Source organism: Ciconia boyciana, chromosome 7, assembly GCF_034638445.1.
Source record: "Ciconia boyciana chromosome 7, ASM3463844v1, whole genome shotgun sequence".
NCBI lineage: Eukaryota > Metazoa > Chordata > Aves > Ciconiiformes > Ciconiidae > Ciconia > Ciconia boyciana.
In genome coordinates, this window is record NC_132940.1 from 67,730,467 (window position 1) to 67,754,551 (window position 24,085).

The 24,085-nt window shown below is 46.8% G+C and overlaps 2 protein-coding genes across 4 annotated transcripts in view; one reads left to right on the forward strand and one right to left on the reverse strand.

Annotated features, from left to right (window-relative positions):
- The first annotated feature begins 4,075 nt into the window (after positions 1 to 4,075).
- PFN2 (profilin 2) lies at positions 4,076 to 9,680 on the forward strand. Of its 2 annotated transcripts, none has more exons than XM_072868799.1 (3): positions 4,076 to 4,401; positions 6,033 to 6,225; positions 7,935 to 8,239. In XM_072868799.1, the coding sequence occupies exons 1-3, from the start codon at positions 4,270 to 4,272 to the stop codon at positions 8,030 to 8,032; spliced, it is 423 nt and encodes a 140-aa protein (XP_072724900.1). In that variant the 5' UTR covers positions 4,076 to 4,269; the 3' UTR covers positions 8,033 to 8,239. The 2 variants fall into 2 exon arrangements, with proteins under 2 accessions (XP_072724900.1, XP_072724899.1); XM_072868798.1 differs by lacking the exon at positions 7,935 to 8,239 and adding an exon at positions 8,253 to 9,680 and having other exon boundaries at positions 4,081 to 4,401.
- A 5,074-nt stretch (positions 9,681 to 14,754) lies between these two features.
- RNF13 (ring finger protein 13) overlaps positions 14,755 to 24,085 on the reverse strand; it is a 44,895-nt gene continuing 35,564 nt past the window's right edge. Inside the window, exons 10-11 of one of the 2 annotated variants that reach the window (XM_072868801.1) lie at positions 18,015 to 18,095; positions 14,755 to 16,199 (exon numbers count right to left, since the gene is read on the reverse strand). In XM_072868801.1, the coding sequence (XP_072724902.1) occupies positions 15,835 to 16,199; positions 18,015 to 18,095 (446 nt within the window). In that variant the 3' untranslated portion in view covers positions 14,755 to 15,834. The remainder of the gene's footprint in view (positions 16,200 to 18,014; positions 18,096 to 24,085) is intronic. The other variant, XM_072868800.1, reaches the window with a different exon arrangement.

Consider the following 24,085-nt stretch of genomic DNA (forward strand, 5'->3'; position numbering starts at 1 on the left):
GGAGACGAACGATGCACCGAGTGAGCTTTGGCTCTGTGAAGTTTCATTTTCACCAAGCAGCCAGCCTGCATTCTGTTGATGGTCACTTGCCCTTCCTGTCTACGCACAAACGCTGGTTCAAGTTCTCTCCAAATGGGCCCGTTTGGTGAAAAGCAGGAAGAACTGGGACACGGTAAGAAATCGTACCTTTGGCTGTCCAACCATTCTGAGCACAGCAGCGGCTCTGGTAGTTACGACGCCTGACAGAAAACTGCAAGTTATTTTACTAACAAAATATAGGCCCTCCTGCAAGTTTTCAGCCAATTTCAACTTTTATGTTACTCATATAAAAGCAGTCAAGTTTCTCACAAAGCTATAAATAGTACACTCTGGCTAAGCACAGTCGGTACTTCAAAATTCTTTCAAATTATTATTTTTCTTAGATGTGATCCAACATAAATTTTAGACAAAGTTCTGAACCGAAGCAAAAAGCCTAATGATTGTTACAAGCTGCACAAAAAAACCCAAACTGTGGCTGTAGTGTGCAAATACCTTCCAGAAAGAAGAACTACTGGGCAGAACGTAGAAAGAGACTAAAATACAAGAAATCACGATTTAGCAACTATTTATCATACAGGCATAGCTTGTGTTCAGACAGCACCATTGCATACATCAGTCCAGGTACCGATGTTAAAATGACCCACTACACCTGTCAATTTTAACAACGGTATTTTTGTTTATATATAAATCCTTCATTTAACGAATGTCTCTGATTCCAATTAAGACTCGTAACAAAAAATAAAACTGGAACTCCTCTCTGTTACAGTCTTTAACTACAGAGCACATCCTCATTTTCTTAAATCAAACAGTCTCAAAGGTGCTGTTGCAGTCGTGTCTATACAAATAGCATTATAATGACTGTATAACATACAACATGACCAGATGAGGCACCTAAGAGTGAAAATAGAATTAAAAGATTATGATTTTTAGAAAAAGCACCGGCGACTGCTGAATCTGCAAATTATACAAGCTACCTGGTCGTTTCATAACATTAACTAACGGTAACCCAATTTAGACTTCACTTTCTAAATATATTACTAGAGTTACTTCACAAATAACACGACTAAAAGCTGAGCTACCAAGCAGGTGGCAAATCCTCTACTCTCATCCACCCATTTATGTTCAGGAGACTTCTGTGCAGTTTTTTCCAATTTAAATCATTAAAAGCAGACAACTGTATCCCCAGTATCGCTAACAGAATCTGCTCATCAAAACAGCACTCACGCTACTGATCACCTGGTTTATGCAGCTATGAAAAAAAGGTGATATTCCCTGGAAAGCAGTGGTAATATTACCAGACCCACTCTGCATTCTTTGACATCCAGGTGAAACATTGGGTGTATTGAAGAGGTGAAGCACTGAACCCACCACACATTAAACTGGCAAGGCTCTGGAGTCCCGGGGACTGCTACGTAGCGCCTCGCGCGCCGGTCGGCGGCTGCTAACGTAGCAGCGTTTCCCCCCGGACTCGGCCCAGCCCCGAGCTGGCAGCGACCGTTGGGTCTCTACCTCCCATGAAACAGGACTGGATATTAGAGGTCGTGAGGGCTCGGAAACGCGTGCTTGGTCCTCAGGCAGAAGGGACAGACGAATGTGTGGAAGGGTGCGTGCAAGAAGGTGAGATACCTCCAGGTATAACGTAGCCTTTGGCTAAAGCCCTGGAAACCCACAGGTTCTTGCGTGAGATACCTCCACGCTTGTACCAAGCAGCCTGCCGTCCACGCGAAGCCCACCCCTCATTGATCAAAGGACAGTGACGCTAGCAAACAGGCAGCTCCAAAATTCCCAAGGCCTGCCCCTGGGTTCGGGATGATAAGATGTCTGCCTCTAGACTTATTAAATCCACTTATTAAAGTGAAACAATTTGGAATCCTTGTTGCAGCTTGCAAAAACAACAAAAAATCCAAACCCCATATAGACAAAAACCAAACACATTTTGGTTGAACTTTAAAAATACCGAACCCATCGGCCTCCTGGTCATTTAAGACGGATGCATTCCATTCTGTGCAAGTAATAGTGTTAAACTGGGACCTCCTACAGAAGAGCATTAAAAGAGAGAAGTGGCCCTCAGTGGCAACTTCAGCCAGAAGAGAACTTTTTCTCCTTCCAGTGGAAGGCATTGGCAGAGAGAGGATGATGAAGGCAATACAAACTTCCCAAAAAGCTTTAGCTATTTAAAAAGCCGAAAGCAAATGTAAAGCCTGTAACTCGTTGGTAGGTACAATGACACAAGGACGTTTTTGTCATGGCAGGAAAAGGATAAAGCAAAGTTCTGGTGCTGTCCAAATTCAGAGGGGGAAAGGCACTGTGAAAATAAAATAGAGAAAATACTCATGGAATTAAGCTAAAAGATGCAAATAAGCTCTTGTGTTAAGGATCTACTAATCTAAGCAATCTACTAATCTAGCATCTGAACAATAGTCGATCCCGTGACAACTGAACTAGGTTTTGAAAGGACTAAGAACACCCTGAAGTATGCTGTAGGGATATTCATTATAATACCTGGTGAATATTCTTCCTGGGGGATATAACCTCAGGAAAAGGCAGATTCAGTTCTTGCACACCGTGCCTCGGCACATACAGGTATAAGATCTAACTTCCTGAATTAAAGCTTCAAAGTTAATTACACGGACAGCCACTTCACATCCCACCTGTCTCCATTCCCCACGGAATCACCACAGATGCCAAGGGATGAGCTGCAAGTGAAACCCACCCTGCTTAATCGGAAGGTGACCGCCCCACTCCCCAAATTTCAACGTTAAGCAAGACCGAGCCGTTGCCCTAAAACGTGGCAACATGCCTGCAACCTGTGGTAGGACAGTCTTCCGAGCAGTCGTCCTGCCCAGGGCCAAATATTAATGCAGCAAAATACTGGTATCGGACCTGGAGCTCTTATAAAAGAACATGGAAACCAAATTATTTCAACAGAAACTTGGTGGAACCAGAAGAATAAAACCTGGACGCACCACCTACAAAACCATGCAGCAATAGAACATAACAGATGCTGATGGGGGGCCCAGCGGCTCAAGACAAGGCCAGCGACTTCATACAGAAATCGTCTTACTGCGTCGACGGGACATTGGCTCAGTTCACCAAGGCAAGCAGGGTGGCAGAGTATGGCCAACTACCAGCAGCGTCACCGCCGGCCTTTTCCTGAAGGATACTCGCAGCTGCCGAGTTACGCAGGAGACGACACGAAACGCATAGAAATAAAACATAAATGCAACCAGCTGAGCGAACGTGGCCTCCAAGAGAGGCTCGGGGAGCGGAGCCTCCACACAGAGACCTTCGGCCGCGCAGAGACGCCGGCCCAGCGGAGCAGGCCCTCCCGGGCGCCTTCAGGAGAAGCTCCGCTCCCGCAAAGGGAAGCGAGGAACCTGCTTGATGGACCTCGGGGAACAGCGGGGGTTCACCCGAGCAACGACCTCGCTTCCAGAAGCGGAGAACAGCGCGATTCCTTGGACTAGGAGCCGCGTTCCCACTTCCCCGCCCACGGACCGACGGCAGAAGGCGGCACAGCGGCACGGCGGCCGGTACTCACCCCCAGCCCCGGCCGCTCCCGGCGCTGCGGGCAGAGCCGGCGGAGGCAGCAGGCGTGGGCGGGCGGCAGCGCTCTGCCAGGCGGCACCGCCGAGGGCCGGCTCGGGGCCGCGCCGGGGCTCGGGGCGGCGGGCGGGGGCAGGCGGCGGCGGCCGCGCCGCAGCGGGGGGGGCACGAATCCCGGCTCCGCCGCGCCCCTCGCCCACGCGGGCGCAGGGAGCGCTCTCCGCTCCCGCCGGGCCGGGCCGGGCCGGGCCGGGCCCGCCCGCAGCAGCCCCGGGCCCCGCCGCGCCCGCCCGCCTGCCGAGGCCCGGGCGGGACCGGGACCGGGACCGCGACCGGGACCGGGACCGAGACCCCGCCGCTGCCCGGCTCCCCGCCCGCACCGCGCTCCTCCGCCCGGCGGCAGCCGCCGCGGCCCCGCCGTTCCCCGCCTCGGCCGCGCGGAGCCGGGCGGCGCGGGGGGCGGCGCCGGGCCGCGCCCCTCCTCCCCTCCGCCCCTCGGCGCCGGCAGCGCGGAGGGCTGGGCTGGGCCGCGCCGCTCGCTGCAGCGCTCGGCTCCGCTCCGCCGTCGAGGAGGGAGAGGAGAGAGAGGAGAGGGACGGGACCGCCTCGCCCAGCCCCGCCGCCCGCCGCCCGGCCCGCGCCTCGCCGCCCGCCCCGCTCGCCCCCACCGCCGCCCGCGCGAAGATGGCCGGCTGGCAGAGCTACGTGGACAACCTGATGTGCGATGGCTGCTGCCAGGAGGCCGCCATTGTGGGCTACTGCGACGCCAAGTACGTCTGGGCAGCCACGGCCGGCGGCATCTTCCAGAGCATCACGGTGAGGGCGGCGGCGGGGCAGGCGGGGAGGGAGCGGGGAAGGGCGAGCCCGCCTGCGGCGCCGGCCCGGCCCCGCGGGAGCGCGGCGCGGCCCTTAGCGGCGGGGCGAGGCGAGGCGGCGGCGCCCGGGGGACGGGGGCACCTTGCGGGGCGGCGGGGGGCGGGGGGCGAGGCGGCGCGGGCCCCGGCGGCGGGGAGCGAGCCCGCGCCGCCGAGGGGCTGGCCCGGCCGCGCCGCCTTTTGTCTGCGGCTGCCGGCGGCGCCGCGGCCGCGGGCGAGGGGCCCTGCCCGGCGGCGGGGCGGCGGCCGCGGCTGCGGCCCGATGCGGCGGGGCCCGCCCGCGCGGCCGCCGGTGCCGCCGCGCGGGGGCCGCGGGAGCTGGCGGGGCGGCGGGAGAGGCCGCGCGCGGCGGGGCTTGCGTAGGGCCGCCCGCGCCCGGGCCCGGCGCTGCGGCGAGGCTTACGTGCGCGGCGTAGGAGGCGTTCGTGAATGCCCACCTCGCCGCTGGCTCCATGTTTTTCACCGCCAAGATGGCGCACTGCCATTGATTCCTCCCTCCCCTCCCCCGCCCCTGCCCGTCCTTCGCCCCCGCCGCCGCCCCGCTCCCGCCGGCCCCGCTCCCGCCGCCCGCCCGGCGCTGCCAGACCCGCGCCGCCGTTGCATAAGGGCCGTGCGGGGGGGGCGACGCGCTGCAGCGCGGCCTGCCCCGGCCGGCGCCGCGCCCCGCCCCGCCCCGGGCGCGGTGGGGCCCGGGCCCGGACCCGGGCCCGGGGCCGGGGCAGCGCGGGGCCGGGCGGGCCCGCGGCCGCGCAGTGCCGGGCCGTGATTGGGGCGGCCGGGCCCGCCGTGACGCTGCACTTTGAGGCCGCCGCGTCGCGGCCGGGCCCGCGCCCCCCCCACCCCGGCCCCGCCTCACCGGGCCGCGCCGCCGCCCGGCCCCCGCCGCCGCGCTCCCCGCCCGGGCCCTTGCGCTCTCCCTCACGCAGGGATGAATGGCGGCGCGGCGCGGCGCGCCCGCCCTCCGCCACACAGCCGAGGCCCCGCCGCCACTGCGGCGCGGGCGGGCGGGCGCGGTGCCGTGCGGCGGGGGCGGCGCGGCGCTGCAGAGGGCGGCTCGGCCGCCGCTGCCGGGCCCGGCCCCGAGCGCCGCGGGGGCCGCCGCAGCTGCTCCGCGGGCGCTGAGCCGGCGCCCCTCGGCGCGGGCAGGTGCGGCCGGGTGGCGCCGGGGCCGGGGGCCGGCGGGTGGCCGGTCCTGCGGGGGCCGGGGGCCGGCGGGTGGCCGGTCCTGCGGGGGCTGGCGGCCGGCCCGGCGCGGTCAGCCGCCGGGGCACGCGTGTCCCCTGCTCGCTAGTCCGGTCGTGCCGTGCCTCCTTGAGCGAGAACTTGGATCCGAGGAGCGCCGCAGACTTGGGCTGCGAAGCGTTCCAAGGCAGCGGTGCCGCTGCCGACGGTGGCAGTAAACCAGCGCGATAGGGCCTGTGACTAACAAAGCCCTCGATTCTGGAGCGCTTCGTGGTGGGAGCAAGGGGAAATTTCCTGTCTCATCCTCCCAGCAGGAGACAGGGCGCTTTCTAAACAGAAATCAAACAATAAAATACTACCGTGCTAACTCTGGACTTTTTTCTTTGACAGCCAGTAGAAATAGATATGATTGTAGGAAAAGACCGAGAGGGTTTCTTCACCAATGGTCTGACCCTTGGTGCAAAGAAGTGCTCTGTGATCAGAGATAGCCTGTATGTTGATGGCGACTGCACAATGGACATCAGGACAAAGAGTCAAGGTGGTGAGCCGACATACAATGTTGCTGTAGGCAGAGCTGGCCGAGGTAAGCGTGACTTTCTTCACTTTCAGATCACTGAATTAAGAACGTGACCCTCAGCATAGACTCCAGCTGTTAAGAAAAGCAGACTCCTGTATTTCATGGTTCATCTCAGGAAGTGCCGTAAGGGGGGTGGGTGGCAGTGGTCTGGTCGACAAACTAGGTTTCTCCCTAGGAATCACACTTGTCCCTGTTCCCCCCTGTGATCGCAGCTGGGCGCTGGGCTGTGCAGTGGTTAAACAGCTCCCTGACAAGCAGGAAAGAGCAGGCTGTAGCTTGAAGTAAGCTTGCCAAGTATACGATGGCTTGGTATCTAAAGCTTACGGTAGGGATCTCTTTAACGATTGGTAGCGAAACGAGCTTTTTTTGTTGTAAACTTCTCAACGGAAAGTTTATTCTGCAAAGATGTGAATGCCTTGTATGAGCTACTCCTGCTTGCCTTTTAACAAGTTCTACACTAACTCTTCTTGCACCTCCTGTTGAGCTCTCTGAAGTCTGTCTGCAGGCAAAAAAGCCCATCCAGTTCAGTATCCCTGAGAAATTTGCTTTATCCTAGTGTGCCTGCTCTCGTGCTCCTCATTTAACTTCTAGTAAAACATATTACGGAGAAGGCACTAGGTTTGGATGTAGAAAATGTGCCTCAAAATAGTGGCTACGAGTAGTATGCCTTGTGTTCAAAGTATCCGGCCTAGCATTTTTTGGCTGGCTAGAACAAATGGGTGAGCAACGGACTTCTGCTTACAAGTATAAAACCAAAACTAGAGCAAAATTTGTCTATAGGCTAAAGCTGGGTGGCAGTGGTACAGGCAGAATGAATGCAGCACTGAAGCGAAACAGGCAGAGTTCTGACTGCTGCAGACGGTGAAATGCCAACGAGAACCGCCTGTCTTAAGCCTTTTGTGAGCAAATTGCTATGTAGATGTACAGTCACCTGTAGGTAGGCTGACTGCAGTGTTTCCAATTGCAGTGTTCCTAGCTTGGGAAACAATTACTGTGCTGGTGGAAGCACAGCGCTTATTGTGTCCGTGTACCTGCTGGTGACATCTGCTGGCAGCTCGCAAGTGGCGTCTGCTGGTTGAGGAGCCTTAGGATGTTCTTGTGCGCGAGACAATTGGGACACTTCACCAAAATTGCGGGATTAGAGAGAGGGTCAGCGTGAAAATCTTCCCTGCGCCTTGTCTTCTGCAAGAAGCATGTTTTATAGTTGTGTTGTTGCATGAAAAGTCTTGGCCCAAGTCTGACCCCGTGGGTTTCTCTGCTAGCTTCCAGGCAGTTACTCTGGTTCTTAGGCCAGTAGTGACCACTGCAGATAAGAATATTCCCTCTTCTGCTCTCCGAGTCACAGTTGTTCTACGTATACTGCTACTTTTGTCCCTGACAACACTTCTTTTTTTCCCCCGTTTTTTTAAGATGCAGCCAGGTGATGATGAATGGTGCTGATGGTGGAGGCACTGCGCTGCTTTTTTGAGATAGTTGGTGGCATTTTTCGTAGCAGTGAACTCTTGGGACGTGCATAGTTACGTAATATCCCTGAGGATAACTCATGCCTTCTCCCAGCCCTGTCTACATCTGTGTTTTTACGAAACTCCTGTTAAACTAGCTTAATACCCAAACGCTAAATCTTGAATTTGAGTGTGTTTATTGCACTGCCTAGAACTTGCATTATTTCCTTGTCTAACACACTCTTTTTAAAACTTTTTTCTTTTCTCTTTCAGTCTTGGTCTTTGTAATGGGCAAAGAAGGGGTCCATGGAGGCGGATTGAATAAGAAGGCATACTCAATGGCAAAATACTTGAGAGACTCTGGGTTCTAGTTGCTAGGCAGACTGTTAAGTATTAGGGGAAGATTGCTATTAAACTTTCCTGGCGGTGAGCTTTAAACCTTACATTCTGGAAACTTTATTAGCAATGCAGGGTGATGGGGTATGAACCTGTGTCTCCTTTGTATCCCTTTGTCGGTGGGGAAAGGTGTTTGGTTTTTTTTTTTTTTCTTTAATTCTGTTCATTTCTGTTTTGTTTCCTTGTGTACTCCAGCATTGGTTATAGTCATGGGAAAGGAAGGTGTCCATGGAGGGACACTCAACAAGAAAGCATATGAACTGGCTTTATACCTGAGGAGGTCTGACGTCTAAGCAGCCTCTCCCCATCCACCTAGCAACTGTCTTCACCACCACCCAGTTGTGTTCAGTGCTACCAGACTGTAGATGGTAGTTTGTGTTTTTTATTTACCCATTTCCTAATGTCATAATTCCAGTTACCCTTTGTTCATTTATATGTTAACCACTGTATGTAACCAAGTCCCGTATCTGGCACCATTACTGCACCACACAGATGATATGCATGATACCTTGAAAAACGCGGGAGGGGAATATGCCAAGTGTAGGCTTTGCTTTGTCTTAGCAATTAGCGTGACATTGACAACTAAAACAACTGAAATACTAAACAAGGTGCCGATTGTACAATCTAATTTGATCAATGCCTCTTCAGCACTTTGAGCAATTACACAGCTCACTAGTCTTCCTTTCATAGAGCATGGTTGGGAGGAAAAAAGTGCATGCATATCTTTACTTCGGTCCCTCTCTTTTTTCTTTTTTTTTTTTTAAACCCACATTTGTTTGCTTACTCCCATTTTTATAGTGCCTGGTTTGTTTAACCAATTTGCCACTCAAAAGCTATTAATGTTGCATCAGTTTTGTCGTTGCACTTCACTGTAGGCTCGAGTCTCTTACTTTTTCTTCATGACGTCTGAAGCTTGTACTGCTTAACAAGTGCAATCACAAAACGATGAAAGGGTACAGATGCACTTCCTCCCGAGACCTTAAAACCACCATCCCGAATGAATCCCCAGAGACATTCCATCGTTGCAATAGCTCAGGCACTTTTTTTTTTTTTTTTTTTTTTTTTTTTTTTGCCAGCTCCTGTTCTGTAGTTGACTTGTAAAAGGATGCCATTATGGACATTAGATATCCCAACATAACCATCTGGAGTGTGTCTGGTTTCAGTTTTTCATAGGACCAATTTTAATTTGCAGCTTGGGGGTCGTGGGGTTTGGTTTTTTGTTTTTGGTTTTTAATATGAAACTGCAATGTCATTGTGGAAAACTGCCACCTTCAGCTACACTGGGAGCTTGACTGACTCCAGCCTTTCTGCCAGATCACTTACTGGCAAAGAGTTTTGCTGCTCTGAAGCCGCTGTTTGGATGAAGGTCGGTAGTTTGAAAGCTAAACTGTCAAAATGATGCCATTTCAAATTTAAAATCTTCATTTAAAATCAGATTTAAAATCGTCACACCCTTGCTGCAGAAATTACGGAGTGAACTGCCTTGTGCACTAGTCATCTGAAATGTCTGTAACCAAACTCTCAGTTCAGGCACGGTACTAACTTGTATGTCCATTTAAAGAGAACTGCAGAACTCTGTATACAAAAGAATAAATGGGAGATGGTATTGGTTGGAATAACTGACTTGGCTGTCTTGTGATGAATTTTTTAATATGTATTCTGTGCCATACTATTGTTTAAAAAAAAAAAATGAACTGTTGCTATTGTGAGATGGATTTTAACTGACTACGAGGGTTTCTTTCGACTGGCACTACTTTAGGGACATTCTAGTATTTGCTTCTATTGTTGGGCCTTGTGGATAATGTACAGATTTAAACAAATTCTTGTTGCTGATTTGTCCATTTCTTTCCCTGCACTTTGTTACATCTGGGATACAGTCTAACTCATCTGATTTAATATGCATTTCAAAAAATGCCATAACTATTAAAAACACCTTGTTTACAGACAGATGAAATAAATTTATTCCAACCAAACAAAATCAGACTGTTGGTAATTTTTTCCCCCCACAGGAATCCTCCGAGGCCCTTCTTCCTTGCATGGGTGACTACACTGATACTGGATACAAGTGCAGTTGTACGTTTTGTAAGACAGCAGTAGTATGGTAATGTAACTAGTCAAAGGCCAGGCAGCCTTCGGGGTAGCTCTCCTTAAATTAGGAGATTATTTCTTGTCACTTAATTCCGCATTTATGCGACCGCTTGGCACGGGGGTTCCCCTGCCGTGGGAATACCTGCTTGTGCAATCCCCGAAACAGAAGCTGGAGGAGACCTTTGCCACCTGATCTATTCATTAGGGTAAGAACGTGCTCTCCTCGAAGAGGGAGGGGAGAGACTGAAGGTCTCTGTTGCCCCAAAAGAATTCTACCTGGCTTTTGGTACTTCAGCTACCCAAGTACTCTGAAACCAGCGGCCCTGCGAACAAGGCGCTGGCAAGATGTGGTACTGAGCAATGGGAGCTTGGGGGATGGGGAAAGAAGGAAAAGCCCCGACCAGAGGAGGTGAATCTCCAGCTAAGGCTGTGCTTCTCCATGTCCGACAGTGCCAGTTGTGTGCTGCTTGGGCATTACCATTAAAATGCCTTTGTTCTCCCCTCTCTTCCCCTACACCTTAATCCTTGGTGTAAGTGTTACGCCCGCTCCTCTGCGCGTCACTAGATCGCAGTCTAACTAAAACCTTTATCTACAAAGAGTTTATTTTCTCCGGCTACTTGGGTTGCTTCGTGGCTGAACTGTATCTTCCAGCTTAGTGCTAAAGTTAGACCAGACCAGAACAAGCCCCGAGCCCTAACCCAGTTTACGTTCAGTAGTAACTAGTATAGAGGGTGCAAACCTCTCGCTTCCCCCATAAAATTATGTTAGCGCATGAATCCGTGTTTTGCTCTGTATCTAAACTTTGGCTAAACCCAATTTAAAACTGCACTCACATTCTGACTGCAGGAGGGTTTTTTCTGGTTGGAGGGGGGGTGCGTGTCCATCCCCAAAGCTTTTCTGTAGTAAGGCCACAGCCGGAATTCACTGTAATGGCACCTCAGAGGCAGGAATAGCCATTAGCAGTGCACACCAAGCAATTTTCATCCCATCCCTTATTTATTTTAGCGTTGTTCCTTTCTGATCAATTCCCCAGGGTGTCTGCAGGGGCTGTCTGCATGTCACCTCTATACTTTTTCTTGGTAAGAATTAGGTGTTGCTCAAATTACTTTTTCAAATGCATTTGTTGTTGCATTTCCACAGCAGAACGGCATCTAGGGTCTGCCTAAAATACCCTTCTGGAATAACCTGGAGTCTCAACAAATTTTACATTTAACTCCCATTTCCAGATTGATAGCCCATTGCAATACAAAGGGTTATTTTCCTATGCTAAAGGTTTGAATGCTACATCGTGACCTAGGTCAGAAATTTGCATTAATACTTTTTTCCTTGCAAACAGTTACAGAGAGAGAGTGAAACACTTCCTCTCAGACGTTACAAAGTTCCATGTGAGTAACTGATTTTACCTGCTGAATTCAAGTCCTACACAGTGCTGTGCACCTGCTGTCCTCTTGCCAAGGGCAGGATTGCACCGCTTCAGGTTTCACCTGCCAGCCCGTGTTACACCATCCGGTGCTGTTCCAACCACTTCGGCAGTCACAGAATTTATTAGGCTGTATCCCCCTCACCATTTACCACGCCGGATTTAGTAAAAGGATTCATACGTGGCAGCAGTGAAGATGCCTGACCTATACAGTTCTCGTGGGTTTTGTGCTCATGGCTTGTTCCTTTTTTACCCTCTTGCTAGTCCATGAAAAACACCGTGGTTTTCAGGAATTTCACTTGCGTACAGCTGTCTTCAATACCTGCTGGCTCTTCGGTTTCCAGTAGAGCTCCCGAACTCATTCACTGTGGTTCGCAGTGCCTGCCATTTTATAGAGAAGCTCTCTGATTGCTCATCTGCTTTAGCAGTCTTGCATCTTTCCTTACGTCAGCAGTTCCCAACCGTAAGGAAGCCAAGCACACCCCCGACGCCCCCCCTCCCTTTTTTTTTTCTTTTGTAGCATATGTTCTCATTCAAGGCTTGGGTGAAGGAACAGAACTGACATTAGAACAGAACGTACATTAGGGTTTTAAAAACTAGATGAGGACAAAGCAGTAGGAAAGATGTGCAAACGAAGAGCAATACAGGGAAGAGGCAGAATTGCTTCAAAGGGTGGGTTTTTTTAAGGGTAGTTCTCAAGCTGTTCTCTCTCTTCAGGCTCAGGAAGGTAATTCACTATGGGCTGAACTGCTTCACTTCCGGAAGGTTTCCTTCTGTCCCCGGTTACTTACGCCTCTCAGCTCGCACGGCGCGCGCTGGAAGGTGATGAGGGCTGCGTTGACGTGCGGAGTACCGGGGCTTTACGTGGTTTTTAGTGCTGACTTCCAGGCCATTCTATCATCCCTTACTTTCTCTGAAATATATTTACGGAGTTAATTGTCAGTGTGCTTACTTTCTGCACCATAGTAATTCACAGACAGATTTTAATTATACCAGCCCTTATTACTTAGCCTTTCAGAGGGTCTTACTTTTATAACGAACGTGTCATTTAGAACTCTGTTAGAATTCAGTAGAAACATCTGACTATTCTGAACGGCTGCTGGCATTGCATTTTTAGACACTATCCGATTTTTAATATTCATTGTATTATATTGCATGTAGGTACCCGTTAGTACTGTTTGTTCAAACCCTGGCCCTGGAACTCTCCCAACATTGTGCACTGTCGGGGGGGGGGCTGGTGAGGAGAGTTGTTTGTTTTGCTATTGAAATCTTCTCCATTCCTTGATTACTGACCTGTCAAGAAAAACACTTGTCAGACTCATCACTTTCTTCCAGTCGCTTTTTACCGGATTCTGCCCACCCCCTAACACATGAAAGCTTACCTTCCCCTTTGAGGGCAAGTTTTAATTCCTGTCCTCTTTTGGCTCCTTTTCCAAGCAGTTTGTTCTCATGATGCAACGAGAGGTTTGGTGCAAGCTTGTTTTGCAAGGAGCTATTGATACTGGTCATAGAAGTAATATTTCATGGTGACTGCCAGTGATACCTCTGCTGTTTTATGCAGAGAGATGATATGCTTCAGAGGTCCCATGAAATACTTTTAACTTCAGACACTAGTTACAACTACTTATTAGGAGCAATTTTTTTTCAACTAGGCAATCGAGTAGGACACTCCGTAAGGCACCAACACCCTGTTCTCAAAGACAGCTAGAGCCTGAAGTTAGATCAACGGGCTTGACATCAGCAAAAACCCTGGGAGTCAGCCGCTCATGGCAGATGGTGAGGAAACGGTGCTACTTCATGTGGATGATGTAGTCAGCCATAGCCCAAAGAAAAATGCGTATTTCTCCCTTCCTTTGGGTTGGGGTAGGCCATACCTTTCCAGACAGAAGATTTGTGCAGCAAGTTTGAATGAAATATGCAAGTTCTACTTAGAAATGCTAAGAGATACTTAACCTTCCCAAGTATTTCTAATAATAAAGTGCTAGTCCTTCTTTAATTTTCATTCTCACTGGCAATGGCAACTGCCTGTAAACTGTATCTGTGGCACAAGGGAGGTATGGCAGGGGAGTAGCACTGCAGCGGTTACTACCAAGGCCTGCTGAAATCAAATTTACATTAATACCTTTAGGAAATCTAGAACATGGAAGTTTTTTAAAAAACCATACAGTGTATTTGGGATGGAAATAGAATATCCTTTGCTGCACACATTTTCTCTGTACAGCATGGAGCATAGCAGGTGAGAAACTGATAAAGAGAGTGGAATTTTACTTTTTGTCATTGCAGCAAATACTACAACCAGAGTTACATATAGCATATGTTATAAAGTTTACTTCAGTTTGTGGTTCTGGATCTCTTTGGGTTTTAGGGTGCCTGAAATACAATTATGAGTAAACACACGCACTCATAACATATGAACAGCAGGAACCTATTTTAAGAAACATCTTTCAGCTTAGTAATGTTTTCAGAAACCAGTTTTCACATTTGGACTTAACTAGGCATACGCAAGCTGAAGTAGAATTTTACACGGTGAAAATGTAATACTACATTGTTTGTCGTGAACCCCATGGATTGCTGGTGGCAGTGGTGTGAAGATGAATCATTCTTTCATTATTATCCTTTTACCATGCCTCATTCTGCAACGTAAACTCTCTCTGCTCTTAGCCAGTCCCAGAGAATTGATTTCCAGTGCCAGGCCGGAGCAAGGAGGGTGTCGCTGCGCTGGGCATTAGGTCAGAAATGGCAATTGAAAGACCTCACCTGTAACGGCCCCAGCCCAGGACTGGGTGTTTCTGACTGCCAGAACACAGGCGCACAGACTGCAGCTCTAAGGGCGCGGGCAGGAAACACTAACACACACTGGCCTGCCTTCCCTCTCCTCCGCACAAATCACACGTACGGACCCAGACTGAGCCAAACTTCTAAACCACAAGTGAACAAAAATCGAGGTTTTCTATGTAACTCGGTCCTCCTGCAAGTAGTACCGCTCGGTACAGCACTTTGTACTGAGAGACACAGCACAGTGTAGGTTAATGTTTACTACGGGATCTTGACAGTTGCATGTTCTGGATCTTTAAAAATAGTTCAACCCTAGGAATAAATGTAGAAGAGTACACAATGAATGCAAGTAATGCAAAAGTTCAATAAACTGCTTTTGATACTTAAAGTGGAAAACGTTTATTAACATTCTTTCAAGCTTTCCTTATTCAAGGCCATATAAAAAAACTCTGCATTTTGATTACACATGTTTTTACTTTCTACATAGTTACAGAGGTATTATATAGCATTTACTTTTTTCATGATACACTGGTAAGTACTGAGTTCTGTTGAACAGTTATAAGCACTTGTTTTCAAATCAGGTATTTGAAAAGAACAAATTTTCTATATACATAGTTTAGCAGACTAATGCAGCATAAAATGCTCTTTAGTAAGAGGTATACGAGTTGAGGATCAATAGAATACTTACCTAAAATTATTTCTCTATGTGGAACAAACCCTCTGTTTTGGTCACCCCCCTCCTCCCCCCAGCTCCCACATCAGCACTGGAAGCCAGACTACATCGTAGTAGCAAGTAGGGATAATGAATGTCTTTATGGTGGATCTTACCGTGTCAGCTGCTCAAAACTGAACATATATTCTAAGTTTCCTTATCCTAGGAATTGCTCAATGGAACTGCTTAAACTCAGCTACTGTGGCAAACTCCAAAGGATTATTTGGAATCACTGCTTTGAGATAAAAGTGGAATTTCTTCTGCTTTGTTTTGATACACCAGCATATAGCATATTGATCTCTTCTACATTTTTCTTTCAGTAGTGGTGACAGTTTTTAGGAAAACTCTATACAAACATGCACGTACATTTTTTGTTGGGCTTAAGGGGTAACACATACCATACATGTAATAAATATTGCTATCAGTATGACCCGGTTGTAGCTACAAAATGGAAAAAAATTACTTCCAGATAAATCCCATTTCAACAAGATACATTTAGAGTCTGTGTGATATTTCTATTGATATAAACTATTAACATTATTCATTAGCATTGTGAAGTCCAGTTAAACTGCTCATTTTGAGAAGACAGAACGTGTGACTGAATACCTGAATCAAAAATAAATCTACCTGTAGAGATTTAACCATAGAACTACTACATGAACTGCTGCTCCTATTGAAGAAACCAAATGGATTACAGATTAAAATATATTCCCTACATAAAGGTTTGTAAAGTATAGCCTTAAGGACTCTTTTGTTCATACACTATCCATCATTAGTAGTCTCAAACAGTATTTGCCACTCTGTACTCCCTTTCATCATTGGGCTGTAGTTGAACCACTACACTTTGTTCGTTTACTCCATTTTCTGCATCACTGCTATCAATATTGTCATTGTCATCCTCCTCATATTCTGAGGACTCGGTCATGTTCTGATGGGAGTGAGATTCTGACAAAGCCCCGAATGACTGAGTACTAACTGAGGCTAACGGTCTAAGCAAAGGAGTATTTTCAGATACTTCATTCTCTTCTTGACTACTGTCTGTTTCAGAGTCAGAGTCCCCCTGAGAAGGGACCACTTTCTGCTTACATACAGGACACGTTTTTTTTGTTTTTGTCAGCCACGGGTCCACACACTTGCAGTGATACGCTGTTAGAAAACAAAATACAAGTGCATCATTATCTAAGTGAAAAGGACAAGGAAACCTCCTAAATTGTATTTATGTTTAGTAACACAGGAGAATTTTAGAACTTAACGCATACAGAGAACTTTAGTCACAAGTCTGTTGGCATGTAGACTGTCTATCCTTATGTACAGAACACCTCATCGATTAGGATCTCGGTATATAGATATATGCAATAACCACCTATTTCCTCTACTGAATGAATCTGAGAGCAGTCCTGCAACGGGCCACCTATGGCAAAATAAACTTTAAAAGCTTCTGCAGGATTTATACCCACCTTGCAGCAGACATGCCCACTGTCATTATCCTCATAATGCCTCTAACCTCCACCAAGATGTATCGAAGCACCTTGTTATTAAATAAAATTACTGCGTGATTTTGCAGATTTTAAATTAGGTATTTTAAATTAGGTCTACAGTTAGCACTGCAATTATACTGGCCTTGTTTAAAAAAATGTGTTTGAAAGTGCCTTCCTTAACAGTATTAAAAACTTAGTTCTGCTTATTAATGGAGACTGCTATCTGGCAAAGAGCTAAGTATTTACAAGGGCAAGCATGTTGTGTTTAGTACCTGTTCAAGCACATTAGTAGCGTGTTCTGCATGAGAACTGATGGTGGTGTTAGTTTGGGGTGGGGTGGGGTGTTTGTTTGGGTTTTTTGTTTGTTTGTTTGTTTTGTTTTATTTGTCAGCAATCTTTGATATTGGTGATCAGGTTTAGTTAACTTTGCAGTCCCTAGCTGGGACAGATGCTATGGATCTGTTCTTTCTCTTCTGAGAACTCTTTGTCAGCCTGTTTTGAAATTGTTTTTTATGACTGAGGATCTACAAAGCTCAGTCTGTCATCTGCTGTGTTCACTGTGGATGTAAGGCTGTAACATCAGTTGCCTCTTTTTTAAAATCTCTTAGTGATGTGGTATTTGCTGTTGCAGTGCCTGGGCAGAGCAGGAATTTAATGAGAAAAAGCTGGGTAAAACTGCACCCAGCCAAAATGGCTGTAATATAGTTAACGGACTGGGAGGTAGAGAGAGGGTCTCAAGCTAGGAAGGATGAATCCTATCTTTTTTGATAGTTTTTACACAGCTTTTATATATTAAAAAAATTTAAGTTTAGAGATGCTCTTGGGCCCAGGCCTCTTCCAGATTTCTAGATATAAGCTCTTAAAATGCTTCTTGTACTTGCATGCAGTTAACAGCAGTCTTGTCTTGTGGATAGATGCAGACGTGACTACTAGATACACCTTTTGCAGGGGGCTGTATTTGAGAAAGACTGTTCAGACCGTGCACAACTTCTCACAGTAAAAATAATCCATTAATTTTTGCACTGACAACACTGTCTTCCAAGTGCAGTCAAGGCAGTGGTCTATACGGCTTCAGGCTACAGGACAGACTATACCCTTCATCCGTACCTCTGTCACTAATAGCTGAATTACGTTTTAGGTTTTAATTGTCTTGGACAAAGTGAAACCCTGGGTTTTTTTAAGGTAAAAAGTAACTCTGGAATGTGTTTCTCTATTAAATACAGACATTTAGAGGACAGTGTCAAGGCCAGATTTTCTTTAATGTGTATATCTAAAGAAAAATGCAAAGTGGGAATGCTAGCCTTTTGCTTTTAAAAAAGAGAAAAAAAGTTTGCTCTTTTCCCAATTTGTATATACACTCCTGCATATTAGCAAAAATAAATTTTATAAATCGATCAATAAACATACTCACTGTGGGTTTTAGACATGGTGTTTGAGAGAGCTGTTTTAATACAAATACCAAACCTACAATACAGGTGCTTACCATGAGAACATGGAAGGATTCTGAGCTTGTCTCCATCCTCATATTCATCCAGACAAATAGCACATACATCGTATTCATCTCCTACAGCACATAAGTGAGAATCAGTTTAACTTCAGAAGATTTGCAACAGGCCTTTTCAGACACGTGCATACAGGGTCTCTTGGTTAGTTTCCCAGGTTGAAGAAACTATTACCCTTCCCTGTCCATGCAAGGGGCAGGTTCTTTGAAGCTATACAGCTGACCGCTATATTTCTCTCCTTATTAGGACTATAGCTCATTCACTTTCCCTTCAGGTTAATAAAAATGTTTTAAACTGTGTGAAGTGCTATCTCTATAATATTATATCATTCTTTTTAAAAGTAAGATAAAAGGACTTAAAGCATAGGATTCACTTTACAGGTATGAATAAGTTATTGAGAAAACTTAGGCAGAAAAATAGCAACAAAGACAACTGGGTAAAAAAAGCAGCATAATAATCAAGAATGATAGTCTAGTCACAGGGGAAAGTTTACATTATTTTGCAATTCAAACCTCACAAATAAGATGTACATTACTGACAGTACTGACAGTATATACACTGCTGTGATACATTATATGACCAAAATATAAACATTTTTTAGAAGTCAATTTATTCCTGTTTCGTTTTTATCAAGGGCTTTACAACATGGTCCTTTCATCAATCCAAATGGTTCTTTCCAATCTCCTGTAAGACGCTGGCCCTCTAAAGTCTGTAGTTACACCAACAGCTTATGTCCTTGTCATGGTTTCAGCCCAGTGGGCAGCTCAGCCCCTCCCAGCTACTTGCTCCCTCCCCACAGTGGGATGGGGGAGAGAATTGGAAGGGTAAGAGTGAGAAAACTCATGGGTTGAGATAAAGACAGTTAAAGGGAAAGCAAAAAAACAGGAAAAAACAGGGAAAGCAAAAGCCACGCACACAAGCAAAGCAGAACAAGGCATTCCTTCACTCCTTCCCATGGGCAGGCAGGTCTGCAGCCATCTCCAGGACAGCAGGGCTCCATCACACGTAACGGGGACTTGGGAAGACAAACGCCATCACTCTGAACGTCCCCCCCTTCCTCCTTCTTCCCCAGCTTTATGCGCTGAGCACAACATGGTCTGGAATAGCCCTTTGGGCAGTTGGGCTCAGCTGTCCCAGCCGTGTCCCCTCCCAGCTGCTTGTGCCCCCCCAGCCTACTCACTGGTGGGGTGGGGCGAGAGGCAGAACAGGCCTTGACGCTGTGTAAGCACTGCTCAGCAATAACTAACACATCCCTGGGTTACCAACACTGTTCCCAACACAAATCCAAAACACAGCCTCATACTAGCCGCTATGAAGAAAATTAACTCTACCCAGCCAAAACCAGTACAGCCCTTTTCACAGATGAAGTTACTGCAAAAAAAGTTGTAAAAATACCACAATTTTCAATGTCAACTTTCTCCTCCTAACCTGTGTGTCCTTGAGTATTTATATTCAAAATTTAGACAGACTTCTTGTCCTGTCACTGGACACCACCAGAAAGAGCCTGGCTCCGTCCTCTTTGCACCCTCCCTGCAGGTGTTTGTGCACATTGATGGGATCCCCCTGAGCCTGCTCTTCCCCGGGCTGAACAGTCCCAGCTCTCTCAGCCTTTCCTCACAGGAGAGATGCTTTCTTGTGCCTCCGTCATCCCTGTGGCCCTTTGTTGGACTCTCTCCAGTATGTCCATGTCTCTCCTGTACTGGGAAGCCCAGAACTGGACACAGTACCCCAGATGTGGCCTTACCAGTGCTGACCTTATTCCATCTTTGTTTCCTTAGCTTCAGAAACTTAAGTCCAACAGCCTTCAGCCTTACCAACATCTGGTACAACTGCTGGAGCTAGAAAACTTCAGGAAACTCAGCAGAATTTACTCCACAAACGTGTACATTCACGATGTGTATGCATGTGTTTCTCAAGATAGCTGAAGGCACTTGCTTGTTAGCCTAATTCTTCAAAGGTGGCACGATATCCTGAATAACAACATTTCTTGCAGATCTGAGTTTCATACATATGTAATGCTTTTCACAGTTATACAGCAGGTATTTTTGTTGGCAAAGGGGTGGAGAAACTGGTGAAGAGAACAGCCTAGAGATGTTGGCAAAAGACAAAACAGTAGAAAGCAGAACAAAGCAGTGAGAGAACAAACACAAATCCATGGTATGTTTCTTAAATTTAAACTATCTCCCTCAATGCACATGGATTCAAAGACATCTCTCTCTCCGAGCAAGGACAGAAAGTCTTGAACCTCTTGGTGCCTTCCTTGCCCCTCCAAATCTAGGACTGTCTTCCGTGAAGTATATACAAGCTCAACAGAAGGGGAGGAGAGTGCCCTTTCCAGAGTGGCCCATAACATAAATTAGGGCACTTAATGAATGATAAGCTATGTAAATAAAGAGAAAACAGGATCAAATATAGCATGGTCATAGTAAAGGTAGACAATGCCTTTGCAAACTGATTGCTAGAAATAAGAAATATGGCACATTTTATCTATGTGGACTTTAGTATAACATTCAGTAAAGTTCTATGTGTGAAATGATTGCTCCTAGTCAGTAAGATTAGTGAGGATTAGTAGAGGGAGCTGAATAAATGGAAATTGCTACTGGTGGTGTTGGAAGTTCATTAGGCTGGAAGAGAGTTATCGGTATTGCCTCTTTACAAAATTGCTTTGGAACAGTATTGATACAAAACCAAGGAGCGTATCAATTATACGTATACGAGACACGATTAAGTACACATCATCAAGAGGGTAAGTGGGATAGCACAGAAAAATCTGTAAATCTGGAATAATGGTACATGAATGAAATTCAGTACTATAACATGCAAGTGCATCCATTTAGGGGTTATGTCCTTGGAAATTTTTAGCTGAGATTCATCAGTTATAAACAACTGAGACAAAACAGAGTGTACTGGTGGATCACTACAGTGTTCCCAATGTGATACAACTGGGAGAAAGAAAAAAGCAACAGTAGGAAGCATCAAGAGTAGTCTTTCCAGAACCAGTAAGTACTCTTCAGGAGTCTGTAATGTGGCCACCCATATCCTCAAAAGATTAATTCAAACAGAAACAAAGAAAAAATATTATGATCACATAACAGAAACTATGATGCAAGGAAAAAAAAAAAATAGCCTGATAATTTTAATATAACAATCAGAAGGCTGAAAGGGGATTCAGCTTTCTCTACAAACACCACAGAGGAGCAATAGCGGGGGGGGGGGGGGGAAGAAGAGCTATCATCTGACCAGGAATCATTAGGTTGGAAGTGAAAAGAAAACTTGACCATTGGAGCAGTTCTATTCTGAACTAGCCTTTCAGGACCCATCAGAAGGTAATCATGGTAAAGGGATAACCCCACCCTTTCCCCAAACCTAGTTTTAGGTCAAGGCTTTAGATATGTGAGACAGGAAGGTCCTAAGAGAATAGCATCGGGAAGGAGATGGAAACAGACATCTTAATCCTAGAAGACAATGGAGGGAACTGAACCCAGATCCCGCAATTCCTGTCTAAGACTGCCAATTACTAGGCTATATTATTAAAGGTGAGTAGTGCAAAGTACATCTTTTAAAATACAGAGGTAGCTACATTTAATTTTGTAAGGAGCCATATTTCATCATACGTCTTGTGAATACTTATCTGATCAAGCCCTGAGAGGGACTTAAGCAGCGTAAAGGGTCCCTGTCACTGTTTGGATCCCTTGCTTTGACATGAGCTGGGTTGAGTATCTGCTCAGCTCTGTCAAGGCTGGAAAAGTTCTGGCCATGTGCACAAAGCCACTGCATCTGCAAAAGCTGGTGAACTCTTCTTTCATACACCTCTTGCAACTTAGACACATCCAGTGCTGCTACTCACTACTTCCAGATGGTACTTCTCCTATTATGCCATTAGCACTTTATTTAGACAACTGAACCCTTCTATCTTAACACTGTCCAGTACTGCACTGTCTCTTCACAAGCAGCTGCTTGCTAGGGCTGCATGCTCTCCTGACCATGAAGCGTTCTTTAGATGCCCAAACTACAGTGTACCAGAAAAAACTTAGTCTGGCCCAGCCCGCCTCTCCCCCTATAAAGTCCTCCCTGTCACACGGCTAGAAGCACATGTGCCAGCAGACTAAACTGCAAGCTTTCCTATCACTTGACTAACACGTTTGGTTGAGGGACTGGCTAGTTAGAGGGTCAAATCATCCAATGAGTATTTGTACATCCTATCATAAGGGCAGTCATCTGCTCAACATGTGGTGTTAGGGTGCCTGCATTCTGGTTATACGCTTTGTGATAAGGAAAGGCACCAATGATAGTGCCTCAGGAAAAAAAAAATATATGGCCCATGTTGCCCAAAGGACGGACACCCCAGATACAGCCTGCAACATCCTGGGGGTGGCCCCAATGAACTATGTCACTCTCTGCACATTTTGGCCAAGTATTTGTAAGAGCAGTCCTAGCCCACCAAGTCTGCCTGTTCCCAACCTGTACTGTCTTCACAGCTGCTTCTTAATTTCCCAGTGCTCAGCAGTTTACATTTTCACCATCTTCAGCGCTAGCTAAGATCCTGGGTTTTACCATACAGCAGAGGAGCTAGGGAAGTAAGGAGATGTAGATCCCATCAGAAAGAATATGTGCAGAGAAGGTTCACTCTCTCATATACCAGAATACAAATGGGAAAAGGCATACAGCAAGGCAGAGACTCCTGTAAGAGAAATGAGGCCCCTGTGATCTTGTCACCTCAAGGTAAAAGAAAGAAGGGTTGAGATGGCATATCTTGTTCCCAGCGCCCCTCAGGGCAGCTTTCCCCATCCCAGCCTCTTCCAGTTCCTTCCAAATTCCACCTAACCTGAGCCCCATCTATCCCACAAATGTTCCCTCATCAGTCATCCTCACAACTCAACCCTCTACTCCCATTCCCCACACTGTCACCTTAATCCTCTCCCAGTAAACTTCCATCAAGTCTTCTGGACTATCTGCTGCACTAAAACTTCATTGCTGCACATCACTCTGAGGTTTGACATTGGAGACGTCAGACGTAAGTGTGTAAGACTGACGTGTGCTAGGGCTAGAGTTAATAGGCACAACAAGAACCTCTTACGTACTTAGTTCACCTTTCAACATACACATATCACACGGAGTAATCTGCAACACAACGCTGTTCAGCGCAAATTTAGATTTTTTTTTTTAATAGCAATTCCCGTATTACTTCCCAAAGCACTGTCCAGATTACATACCTGAGACTGAGATCAACTGGGGACAAGTCAGAGCCACAGTTCACATTCCAAGCTTGTTCAAAAGAGCTGATGTAATACACAAGTTGTCAAAGTGTTGTTTTGGGGAAAACGTGGAAATAATGGAGCACATTTCGATAACATGTAGCTACAGCAGGCCCATGTTTGGGTCATGAGCTTACCCTTTGTTATCAAGAAGCTCGCAAATGAAGGAAGCAGGCAGATTTTGCATTACGCAGAAGAGACGTCCTTTCAACACAAAAGCTCAAACAGTAGCAGAACTTTCCCTTTACTGTAATGAAACTACACGGCAGGAGAGAATTTCTGGAAACTCAGCTCAAAATTTGTTTTGCTACCATGCTGCTAAACCCAATGCTTTTCTACAGATGGCAAAATTAGCTACATTAGGTATTTAGAGTCAGTTTTCAAAGAAAAACTTGGTTTTCATATGCAACTCAGCATGGTTGTTCTGTATCTGCTCAGTGCATGTAAGGAGACTAAGTACATCACAGTAGGAAAATTAGGAGCTGTGCACCAGCAACGAAGGAGCTGAGCTTTCCAAGGAAGCTGCAGAAAACTAACAGAAATAACACCGGTGACTCACCAGTGAGGTAGAGGCACAAAAGATGAATCGCTATCGCCAGCTCAAATTTCGAGCATTACATGAAACTCAGTTTTTGGGGAAAGAGAATCCGCAAAATGAAGTTGTTCAGTGACAGAAAAGAGGCAAAGATGTACTATTTTTATGTTTATGTGTTCAGAATAAGATCATTAATAAAAAAAAGCACAAATGTTAAAAATTCAAGACTTAAAGTTCTAAAAACCAACTTGACCAGGATTTT